Genomic DNA, 12,882 nt, shown 5'->3' with positions numbered 1-12,882 from the left:
AAAAAAACTGTCAAGAAGCAAAAATACATATGGTTATGAAGTCTGTCAAGAAACACAGAAAAATATTTATTATTAAAGTTAAATAGAGAAAAGAAGTTCTATAAAACAGACCACAAATGAAGAGGGGAAAAATACAGAAGGAAATAGAGCAGAACTGTTGCCCCTCAGAGCAACCCTATTTGTGGGAAGCCCAGGAGGCCCTAGCCACACTGTGTTTTGGGTTTTGTTGGGACATAGATGTGGACTGCATGTACTGTAAGTCTTACACTTCAGACTGAGTTTGGGCTAGTCAGGAAATATCACTGTGTGCTGGGCATCTGCAATAACGCTTATTATTTTCTGATAGCTATTTTATGGGGTAAATTAAATATTATTTGTGGAGTTGAGAATGTTTTTGGATAAATCTTAGTCTTCAACTATCTTTTGAATATCAAATATTCTTAATGGTTGTGCTATGGTAATGAGATTATAGGTTGTTTTGATTTTTCTTCTTCTTCCTGAATTTTGCATATTGTTGTTACATTACTTGTCAGTCCAAAATAAACAAGCAAACAAATAATCTGTCCAAAGATTTATTTCTTCAATTATTTTAAACATTAAAATAGTTCCTACCTGGGCATCCGGGTCCAAATAAAAGAGTTTAACTCTGCTTTCACTTTTCAGTTTGATTTCTGCTTCTCTGGTACTCTGTTAACAAGATAAACAAAAAATAAAAATTACATTTAAAAAACCCATTTCTTACAGGGGTGTCCAAATAGGTTTGAAAACAACCCCATCTGGAAGAGCCAGACTGCCGGATTACTCTGCCCTCATCTTGGAGAGTCAGCCGCATGTCAACGAACAAGGCTAGACTATCAAATATGCTGCACACGGAGAGAGTGCTGTGGGGAAGAAAAAGAGGTTAATTCCCGATCCCTGCCCTTCCGAAGCTGGCAATCAAATGGCTTCACTTCTGGAGAATCAAAATCAATACAAAGAAAGCAAGAGAGAATAAGTAAACATAACTATCAAGAAAGGAATCATAAAGTAATAGAATAGAGGACAAGCTCTGAATGAAAGGGTGGAATTGAGACAGCAAAAAGGAGGAAAACATGAACATTTCAGGCTGAATGAAAAGGATAAACAGGACAGATAAGACACTGAGTGTGGAAATGAGCCCAGATGATAGAAAGGATTTAGGGTCCTTTCTAGCAAAGAAAAGCAAAGAAAAAGAAAGATGTCTTGAATGGTGAAGATAGGAAAAACTATGGCAGATCTTGAAGGATAACCTAGGTGTTTATGGCAGGCAAGAGGGCACATTGCTAATTCACTCAATAAATGTTTATTGAGCACCTATTATGTGTCAGGCACTAGGGACACAAACATGAATGAAATAAAGTTCCTATCCCCAAGGAACACTAGCTGGGAAGATGGAATATAAACAGGGAGCAAGAATGGCAAAAGGAAGCGTAAGGTACAGTGAGAGCTAACCTGGACTAGGAAGTGGTAGTCTTGGAGTATAAGAACATTTGGCCAAGAAAGGAGAGACAGGCATTCTAGACGGAGGTGCAAAGGTACTGCAGGTACAAAGGTACAAGTCCTACCTGAGCAATGACCAAGTTATTCATTAAAGCATTAAAGAGAAATGAGACTGGGATTTATATGTTAAGGACTGGGGATTTCATTCAGAATCCAAAAAATCCTGCAATCCTTTAAGCAAGGAAATAAAATAACCAGTTCTGCATTTTGGAAGCATCACTCAGGTAGGTCTGAGGCAGTGGATTAAAAAGGGAAAGACTAGGAGGCCCATCTGGTCTCTCCTGGGTTATCACAACTGCCTCCCAGTTTCACAGCAAGACCCACAACAAGTCCCACATTCCTGTCTTGGGTAGCTTGCTGACCGGTCAATCCATTAACTGAGATAGATAATGCAGGAGAAAGAGTAGGTTTGTGGAGAGGCGATAAAGCGGAGTCTGGAAATGCCCATGAGATTTCCACCAACTGGAAACATCCAGGAGACAACTAGAGAGATGGAATTGAAGCATACTGTAGGAAGGCTGAAATTAGACTTGGAGAAGAGAAGGCACTGAGGGAAAAAGACATATGGTAGCACAGATAGGGGGCTGGAAGAGTGAGATTTGAGAACAGAAAGAAGCTTCTAAGATATTAGAAGTCATTTCCAACCACATTATTTCTCATGCCTGGTGCCTATAAATCCACATCCTGTTGTTCTTGTTACCCTCAATCTCCATGGTTAAATCTATAAAGTCAGACTAGAATGTCCTCTCTCATCTGTTCCTTTCTGCAAAGTCGCATCTTAGCATGGGGTGATGGATCAATGAGAGCCACAGTGGAGAGGGTGTCTTGTCCTCTATGCTGGTGACTGAACAAGGTCCATTATTTCATTCCAAATCATGGCTAATGAGAAACTGACCATCACCTTAATTTTCTCAGGCATGTAGTTGTTATAATAGGTTCTTCGCAATGACCAAACTCTATCACTACTATATTTAATCAACTGTCTATGTCTAGCACAATGAAACAACTATGAGAAAACTAAGAAACTGGATTCTAGTTGTAGTTCAGTTGTTAACGAGCAGTGTGAACTTGAGGAAGTCACTTAGCCTCCCTGGACTTCATTTTCATATCTGAGTAAAGATGCTGAACGAGACGATGGCTCAAGTCTCTTGCCACAACAAAAGTTTATCTTGATGCTATCTCTGAGAGCTTTCAGGCTTCTGGAGGTTAAGGGGCATTCCTACAAATCGTCTGTTCATGCTTACAGGGGAAAACAGGTGCCTGTGGCTGAGGCAGGTTTGCTCCATGTAGAGGATGGGGCGACTTCGTAACTCCATCTTGCCTATCACCTCTCCTAATTTTTCACACCAAAAGAGCTGGAACGTGGACATGCAGAATCTACTTAACTGAACCCCAAGTATTTGTTTTACTTTGTATATAGCCCATGACATTTCCTAACAAAAACATCAATACAAGGTACTGTAAACCACCACTAACAGTAATGCATTCTACTCCTGAATTTATGTTTGAGTCCTTCAAAAGAGGCAAATACTGTGGTCTCAGATACTGGAGTGGAGCAATGGGTTCTAAATGTAGACGCAATTCCTTGTGGCTTTCTGAAAGATGCTTGTTGTCCCAAGTTGACTAAGCTAGGAGATGAGAAATGAATAAAACAAGAATGACTGCTGAGTGCCATAAAATTATAGAACAAATAGGGATGCAGACACATGAAAAGAAAAAAAAAACTAGCCCAAATAGACTCGAAGCATCTTGATGTCACCACTAATATCTAAGAGATACAGTCTTCACTGGAGAAATCATTTAAGGAGAAAGAAGGGACGACTTTAGATGTAAAAATAACCTAAAAGCTTATAATCTACCTTATATACATTGACAGCTCTGCTATGAGATAGAGAAAAAGCAAACTCAACATCTTAAAGCTTCTCCCTTCCCTGTCAAGGCCTAGGATAAATCAAACAGAAGGGATGCCCAAGAGATAGTGTTTGAAGAATGACCAAGTAAAACCTGGACGGTAAGAAAATGAAGCTCAGGATGGGCAGGGCTTTGCCTCAGAGCCAGGGAATAATATTTGAAAACATCATAATGATAAAAATTAGTATTTATTGATAATAGCCAACATCTCTATACCAGGTATCACCCTAAATGCACACTTAAATTTTGTACAACCATAGGAGGCAGGTACGATTGTTATCCTTGTTTAAAAGAGAAGACACTGAGGCACAAGGGATACTTTGCCCAAGAACTCTGAACAATAAATAGAAGCCTGGCTTCTCAGGCTGTCTGGCTTCAGAGCCCAGACTCTATTAGACAAGAAAAAAACAGGTAAAGAATATGAGTAGGCAAGTCAAAGAGGAAGAAACCCAAATGGCAATATATGCACATATGAAAAATATCACTACTAAGCAGCAAAACACAAACTAAAGCAGTGAATACCATTTTTTACTCTTCTGGAGAGGATGCAGAAAAATGGGAATGTGAATTGTTACAACCTATTGGGAAAGTAACCCGTCAATATTTAAAGTATTAAAAACATAATAACCTCTGACCCAGAAATCCCACCTTGGAGAATTTCCCCTAATGAAATAAGAGTACATGTATTTAAGCTTACAAATATGTTATGATGTTTATTGTGCACTGTTTGTAGAGGCTAAAAATGGAAAATAACCTAAATGTTTATAAATAAAGAGATGGCTGAATAAAGTGTGCAATATCCATATCTGGAATATTATGCAGCTATGAAAATGAGTAAACTAGACCCTTTACGTCCCTAGAGGGACAACTATGAAATATTTTTAAGTGACAGAACAAGTTGCAGAGTAAGGTATACATCATAAGCATATTAAAACTAAAAACACTACATATGTTTATATGTTTCTAAGAGCAACTGGTTTGGTGAAAGAGAAATTACAACAGGTTAATGACATCAGGACTCTCAGGAATGTAGTAATAGAGGATGAAGGAGAAGATTAATTTTTCTTTATATAATTTTGGATATTTTTACTTATTATACCAAGCACATCAGGTACTCTTACAATCTAAAATATAGCTGTAAAAAAAAAAATTAACCCAGAGACTATGCCATCCAGCACTTCTCAAAGTGACAGAAGCCAGTTCTGCTTTTAAAATAACCTGTGGTCAGTTCATATTGTGGAGGTAGGAAGAATTGGACTGGCTTCTCCCCAAATCCTGTTACTACGGTCTTACTGGTCTAACACTCTGGGCTCAGAATAGAGGAAAAAAGAGAGGAAAATGGAGAAAATGAAGAATGACAGAGCCAGTCTCTGTAAAAACTGACACGTGCAAGGAAGTCAAAGGAGAGAAGGGTTCGTCTATTCCCCTTACTCCTGTAACAAAGGCTATAAACAAAGGCTATCTCCCCATCTCCTATAAACCTTGTTTAATCACTAATGACACACCTTGACAATGTTTTCTCCCTTAAGAAGTAATTATGGACCAAACATTTCCATTTCTAGAAGAACTGCTGGCAAAACAATCAAAGACCAAAGAGTATGGCTAACAGCATCTTATTTTGAGGACGAGTTATCAGAAGAATTACATTGTGTTGACTGTTGGCTCATTTAAACAGACTGGGTTGGAACAGAGGACTTCGCAAAATCCTTTGAGGCCAGAATATATACTTTTTAATTTAAAGAGGTGCCATGATTCCACTACTTGCAAGATATCTAATTCCCTAGGACCATCATCTCATCCTCTATATCACAAAGTTATAATAAAGCATTATAGAATAAGGAGGATCAAGAAATGGAAAGCCGGCTGACCTCACCAACACAAGCCAATTACTTTGTATCACATTACAATGACATAGTTTTCTAGATTAGGATACAGGGAAGGAAGCATCTATTATAGACTTGGTTTAAAAATTAGAAAAGGTGTCTGTGAAACTGTGCTTTGATTCTGACATGTACTGCTGAGCTTGGCTGCCTGACTCTTATCGACCTCAATGAAACTGTAAAGTATGAGACACCATACTTTATCCTGTAAAGATTTACCTAGAAAGATAAGTTCATTAACTAAAAAGAAGTTACAAGATCATTAGATGTGAGCAATTTTGGATTAACATGAAATAATATTTCTCTTTCAGAATCACATGGGAAGACCAAATTAAGGTGACTTGCTGTTCTTTGAGTACAAAAAAACCCTCAAAAATAGAAAAGCTGTGGAAGAGAAAAAATATAAGATGGAAGCATGGAGATTTTCTTCATATTTTACTCAAGGAGGTGCTATATGTCCCAATGTCACCTAAGATAAATATAACTCGAGAAAGAAATTTCGAGCTTACAATCTGATATTAACCCTTGACTTTGAAGGGAAAAAACCAATCAACTAACTTTACAGTTTGTGTATTCAATAAAAATATTTATAAAAGTACTCTGATACTATAAATGCTGTAACATTTACAACAAACATGTTTGGTTCCATATTAGAAAACAGGAAGAAAAGAACAGGTTTTATGGTAAAATAATGATGTTCAGTACTAAATGTACGAACAACATAAGGGCCAAGAATATATAAAATATTCTGAAAACCTAAGTCCATATCATCCCTATCACATGTAAAGGGCCTCTTCATTATATTCCAGAATGAAACATCAGTTATTTTTGTACTAAAACAATTTCCCGTCCCACACATCCTGTTTGGTTATGTCTCAGTCACAGTGGAAAACACAACCCAGTGCAATAGGATAACTGAAACAGAAAGAGTTGAACAGAGAGGAGGCTGACATTAAATTACACCTTTAAACCCCTTCTGCCCGCCCCCATTGTTCTAGTCCCTTCTCTGCGATCTCACTTAACTGTGGCCTAATCTGCTCCTGCACCCTTTCTTACATCTTCCTTTCCTGGTACTGACTTCTCTACCTCTTCGTCCCCTGACTAAATGCCCCTCTTTGCTATGTGCCTTGAGTCTCTCTCCCCGTTCCCCTCCCACTCCTTACTTCCATCTCAGATTCTCCAACTACAGAATCCATTCCTTCTAAAATCAGGATGACCAGTTAACAGAGAAGGCTGACAAAAGGCATCACAGATGGACACCTGCCACCTACAAGTGTGATGGCAGCATACTGAATGAATGACAATACATTTTAATTCTTTATTCTTTTTCTTTTTCCCTTTGAAAGATTACCTTCTGCCTCTTTCTTCCTTCTTAAAATAAAAGTATCTGTAAAACACTTCAGAACTGGGAGGAAAAACAGCATTTAAGCCCCTTATAATGCTACATTTTTCAAGCTTTGACCATGATCCACAGTGAAAAATACATTAATGCACACACACTATATCCATATTTAACAAATAATAGCTATCATTATTAAGGGCAGTGCACTTTAATATTCACTATTCAATTCTATCCATTTAAAAAAATCTGGGTCACATAATGTTGAGCTAAAGAGTTCTGACACAAAGAGTGCATACGGTATGATTCTATTTATAGGAAGGTCTAGAACAGTCGAAACTAATCTTCAATGATAGAAGTCAAAAGAATGAGGGTATCAGCTGGGAGGGGGTTATAGGACAGTGTGCTGGGGTGCTGGAAGTTTCTACATATTGATCTGGGTGGTGGTTATGTGGGTGCACAAACGTGATATCCATCAAGCTGTACAATTAGCGCCCAAGCATTTTACTATATGTGAATTCTACTTCAATAAAAAATAAAAACAAAACAAATTGTAAGAAATGGGAGTTGAAACCAATTTAAATTGATTTTACCAACTAAAATAGCTTCAGCTAATTTGCTTGTTACCCAGTTTGACAATAGCTCCAAATATGTTATTTATTTTAAAATAATAAATAAATGAATATATTTTTTTCATGTCAGGCTTTGTGTCAGGCTTCTTTAGCTCAACATTACATGACCAGATTTTTAAAAAAATGGATATGTGTGTGTGTGTGTGTGTGTGTGTGTGTGTGTATGCGCGCGTGTGTGTGTAATCCCCCTTCCACCAAAAAAAAAAAAATCTCCCTAGGTCTTAGGATCAAGGAATTTTGAATTAGCTGGCAAGGCGGTAACGGACGATGACAGAAGAAGGGAGAGCACAACTCCCCTATGTCTTCATAGGAAGAAATACAGATTTCTAATTAATCAGCATTAGGCTGAAATAATACGAGTCATCTCCTGGGTGTCCATTGTGTTCACCCAGTAAGTATAGAAAGTTATTTTGTGAATTCTAGATTGCATCGCATATATTATCTGTTTCAACAAACATTGTGCTTTGAGAAATTATGAACCTCAAAACATCCAGAAACAAAGAAGTAAATCTCAATATAAAATAGGAAACACAGAAGTTCATGACACAAGAAAGCAAACACACACACCAAAATTCTTCCCAGCCTTAAAGGAAGTTACAAGGGTGGCACTGAAATTGGCTTTAATAGGCAGGTGCCAAAAAGATACTGTGGTAACGGTCAAGTCTGAGAAAAACAATATTCTAAAGTCCTAGCCAGGGAGAGAGATTTCACATTTTAGAACAAACATGTTGTCTAAAGGAAAGGTCAGTGCTGAATGCGAGTCTATTTATAACCGTATATAGATAACCATGTTTTCTATTACAGTCTTTAAGATGTGGGTGTGTACAGTCTCTATTTCACTGTATTTGGGAAAAAAAAAAAAGAATAGAAAGGCAGTAGCAGAGTAAGAATACAAAGGACTAAAGAAAACAAAGATATTGCTCTCATTTAAAAAAGAATCATTCATAGATGCACACAGGAGACAAGTACAAGATATTCATTATAACATTGTGATAGGAAAAAAATGGAAATAATAGAACAGCTGACATAAAATGCTTACACAATGCAATAAAAGGGATAAATTAGATCTATACACAAAGTAGGATTAATCTCAAAAACAATGCTGAACTAAAAAAAACAAAAGCAAGTGCAGAATAATAAGTTAGCATTTCTGTAACATTTTTAAACATACAAAACACAACCATATATATCATGATGATAGATATATTGGTAAAGATATAAAAAGTAAATATCAGTAATTCCAGAAAAACTAATAATAGTGGTTGTCTCTGGCTGAGGTTGCAGGAAAAGAAGAGTATGAAATATGGATGAGGTTTAAAAATAACTATAACTAATATTTTATTTTTTACAAAAATACAGAAGCTAAAAAGACAACATAGTAACAGGTGTTGCATCTGGGTGGTGGGAATATGGTTGTTTTGTTTTCCTTTGTGTTTTTCAGTAACATTTAAGTTTCTCAAAATTATAAAAAACAGGTGTAACTTTTTTTCATTCAGAACGACCCATGAAAAATTTGTACAGCACAGACAACCCCTCTTTGGTTTAGTGCCAACATTAACAGGGATCCATCCTCTCTAATCTTCTCATCTAATCTGGAATGTGTGCATTAACTTGAATAAGCGGGTGCATCTGTGTGAACATGGTAAGTTCCATGTTACCATGGGAACATTTATTTATATTTTGGATATTTCTTCAATACTTGTAATGTAGTATTAAATATAATGAAGGGAAAAACACTTAAAGAATAATAAAAAAGAATACTTTGTAAAGCACTTTCTGGAAAACAGACTGAAATCTGACTCAGGTCAGTAGTGCATTTCATATTACCAAATATTCAGGTCAGAAAATAAAGAGCGGTAACTACAATGTCATTGTAATGATTTACCACAATGTAATTGTTAATCATTGCAACAGATGAAATAAGAAATAGTCCAAGAAATGAGCACTATTTCTATATCATTCTATGAAGAGCAAAAGATTTAAAATGATGATGTTACCTTAACAAGTTCAGGCAGGTAGCTATCTAAACCGGAACCAGATCCTTCCAATTTGCTTTGTTCGTCATCTAAAATGTTAAAACAGATGACGTGAGTCACTCCCAGTCGAATGCATTTTATTTAAAACAGGAGGAAGAAGATCATTTTTCTTATGTGCCCTGAGTACAGTGGTTTTCAACTCTGCGTTAGAAACAGCTCGAAGGTTTAAAAAACAAAACAAAACACCGACGCCTAGGCCGAGTGGTGAGTTAAACATTTGGTAGCTGGTGGAGCATGGACACTGTTCAACTAGAACTGACACTAGCTATGAACACCAGCCCACAGGGCTACACCCATCAGACACACTAAAAGTCAGGCCTTCCCAGGCACAATCCAAGGCCAACTAAATCAGAATCTTTAGTGGGACAATGGAAAGAGTACTTTTTAAAAGTTCCCAGGAATTTCTAAGACACAGCTACAGTTGAGAATCACCTAGGAATTAAAACAAAATGAAACAAAATGAAACAAAACATGAATTTAATCTGAGGCTTCTGTCAATCTTAATTTTGTCTTGAAAATTCCAAAGGATATGATTCATGACAATAATAACTAATTAGTATTTTAAGTGCTGACTCTATGCTAGGTACTAGATATACGTTATCTTAATCTTCTCATCTAACCACACATTCCATTTTTATTCCCATTTTATGTGTGAGTAAACCAAGGCTCAGAAAATGTAAGTACCTTGCCCAAGGTCTCATAACTGAAAATGGTATTTATTGCTGGGATTCAAACTCAAGCTGTGGTTCTTCCTTATGAAAATGACGTCAGGGTAGTAAATCCTAATATGACAAAATCTTTTTTGACAGGCTACCTGTAAAAAGCTCACATCTTTCCCACTTCTCATGTACCTGTGCAATATACATGTCCACTTTCTATATCCTCTGGCAAAAGTAAAGATACCCGCAGAGTGTGCCTGTACCTGGGGAAAGCTAGACCTCCCTACCTTCATGAGAGTCTCCATTCCGCTTTTCTTGCATTGCAGCTTCAAAGTTGAGCTGGAGAATTTTGTTCAGAGTTGTGATCCATTCTTCCATTTCCATTTCACTGTCTGCTGCCAAAAGATAACTACTTTTGTCCTGCATCTTGAGCTCAAAAGCAAAACGCCGGACTTTGTTGTTCTGAAATGGGAAAAGGGTAAAGAGACATATGTTAAAAGAACTGGAATAGACTTAAAATTTTTTCTCCATATAATTTGCCAATAGGTGCTATCTCATTGGCATTTTGGACCAAGCTATATAAAAATGCAAGCATCTTTCCCATAAACTCCATCGACTATCCACCTTCCCTGCTTTATTTTCTCCATAGCTTGGTTTTCCATCTGACACATTATACATTTTGCCCACTCATCTTATCAGTTGTCTGTCCCCTCCAATGGAATGAAAGCAGAGATTTCTTTTGTCCAGTGCCACATCCCTACTTCTAGAACACTGCCAGGCAAATAATAGGCTCTTGAACAATAGCTGAGTGAATGAAATTTCATTTAAAAATTTCAATTTCCCTAGTTTTTTTGTTTTTTGTTTTTTTAATTAACTAGTGTGTGGTATTATGTTTTTAAAAGCAAACCCTTATCTATCAATGTTTGACTTTCTTATCTGGAGCTCACTCAACGTTTATGAGTCCCAAAAGGAATTAGGACACCATATCTACCTTCTCCCAGCCTTCCCACATGCCTCCGGCTTTTATGCCTGTGAAAGAGTGTCTAATTCAAAGTATAAAAACAGTAGTCCATGTGCATCGAATGTGAAGGATTTCTCAACCTCCACACTGCTGATGTTTGGGGCTGATAATTGTTGTGGGGGCTCTCCTGTGCATTGTAGGCCTTACCCACTAGATGCCAGCAGCATACCCACCCCTGCCAGTTGTGAAGGTCAAAACATGTCTCTAGATATTACCAAACAGTCCCTGGGGAATAACCCCCCTGCCCCCCACAACACCCCATGAATGCACTAGACAGAAGTTCAGCTCTGAGGACCATAGCACAAGATTTCTTGTAGGTACAGGCTGAGGGACGTGATATCACAAACTCCCACCAACCTGTGGCGGAGCATACCCCTCACTCACTAAATTCTAGCTGGTTAGCTGCAGTCCCTCAGGGGACTCCTCAATGCAGGTCTCGGGGACAGGGCGACCTTCCCAAAGGCTTCTCTGTGTAGTTCTCAGAACACGAAGAGTGCCACTCCCAGCAAAGCCACACAAACTGCTGTGTACAGACTGCCTACTGTGGGTTCCACAATTGCTGCCCTGGACCTCACTTAAACTTCGCTTCAAGGCAAGAATCAGAGCAGTCAAAGGCTGGATATAAAATGTGTTCTCTTTCCCCTCACATATTCATGATTATGAAAATAAAAAGTTAAAAGGGAGGAGGACATTGGGCCTTGATTCTGAATTATTCCTTTTTGATCCTTAGTTTCCTTATCTGAAAAATAAGTATAATCACTTCAAGGTTCTAAAATACTTTTAGGGCTTAAAATTCTAAACCAAATTCCTTTCAGGTCTATTTTAAAATTTAGTTTAGGCATTTCTTTAAACTCATAGCATTAACTAATTTTTACAGTGTCCAAAAGCAATATTAAAAAAAACCCAAACACTTAAACCACAACTTTTGGAATTTAGCTTACAAACAGATGTGAATTAAAAACAAATTATTTTAAATTTTTGAAGCCATAAATAAAATTCATTAAATGCAAAATACTATCACCTGCATCAGCAAAAAGAATATGAAGGAAGAAACGTCCACTGAAGTCGAACTTTAGATTCTGAACTGTATTTCAGAGACTGAATAATAACGCAAGGATGCTGTACTTATAAATCATCTATACGTTGTGCAGAAAACGGGCAAAAAAGTGTCATAGAACAAGCAATTACTTCATACTTTCCATGTGAAGTTGCCAAATATATTTAGTTTTGCTTTAAACTTTAAAAAAACAAACAAACTGGATACCAGAAAATTAAACTAAAAAGTAACTTTAAAAGTCTCTCAATTTAATAATATAAATCAAACTCCTACTTGAGAATCCCACACCAGAAGTTACTTTCCATCACTCACAATTCATTCTGGTACTTCTTACTTTACACTGGGAATAAACATACTTTAATATAATTTGGTTTTTACAGTAGCAACTTTCAGCTAAGATTGGGTTACTAGATGGGAGACATCCACATGCCAGTTAGCTGCTGACATAAAATAATTTTCAGTGAATGTTAAGTAATTTTCTGCCTTTCTTAAAAAAACCAGAAGATCTGGCAACCCTGGGCTGGTATTTCCACCCAGGAGCATCAGCCATCAGCCCTCTTTAAACAGGACCACCTTGTGCTTCAGTTTGTCACAGTCCCTAGCATTCTCTATGGCTTTACATCCCGGCCTCTTCTTTTACTTCCTTCCTTCCTTGGACCCTGAAAACATCTGAGTTTGGACCCCTGACTTCCACTGCTGGCCATGACGAAGTAACAGGGTCTGGACTTACTATCAAATGTAACTACTGGAAAACTAGACGACACAGATGAAACAACTGTTTTCAGATATTTGACAACAGGCAGGGTGGAAGAGAAGTAAATGAGGGGAG

General features: G+C 37.3%; 1 protein-coding gene across 7 annotated transcripts in view; it reads right to left on the bottom strand.

The window, feature by feature from the left end:
* The window catches only part of DOCK9 (dedicator of cytokinesis 9), a 187,403-nt gene that overhangs the window by 96,005 nt on the left and 78,516 nt on the right, over positions 1 to 12,882 (bottom strand). For all 7 annotated transcript variants that reach the window (XM_023532423.1, XM_023532426.1, XM_023532425.1 and 4 more), the window contains exons 8-10: positions 10,263 to 10,437; positions 9,278 to 9,345; positions 613 to 687 (exon numbers count right to left, since the gene is read on the bottom strand). In XM_023532423.1, coding sequence (XP_023388191.1) covers positions 613 to 687; positions 9,278 to 9,345; positions 10,263 to 10,437 — 318 coding nt within the window. The remainder of the gene's footprint in view (positions 1 to 612; positions 688 to 9,277; positions 9,346 to 10,262; positions 10,438 to 12,882) is intronic.

Source organism: Pteropus vampyrus, unplaced genomic scaffold (genome assembly GCF_000151845.1).
Source record: "Pteropus vampyrus isolate Shadow unplaced genomic scaffold, Pvam_2.0 Scaffold83, whole genome shotgun sequence".
Classification (NCBI taxonomy): domain Eukaryota; kingdom Metazoa; phylum Chordata; class Mammalia; order Chiroptera; family Pteropodidae; genus Pteropus; species Pteropus vampyrus.
This window is presented reverse-complemented; position numbering and strand designations above follow the sequence as displayed.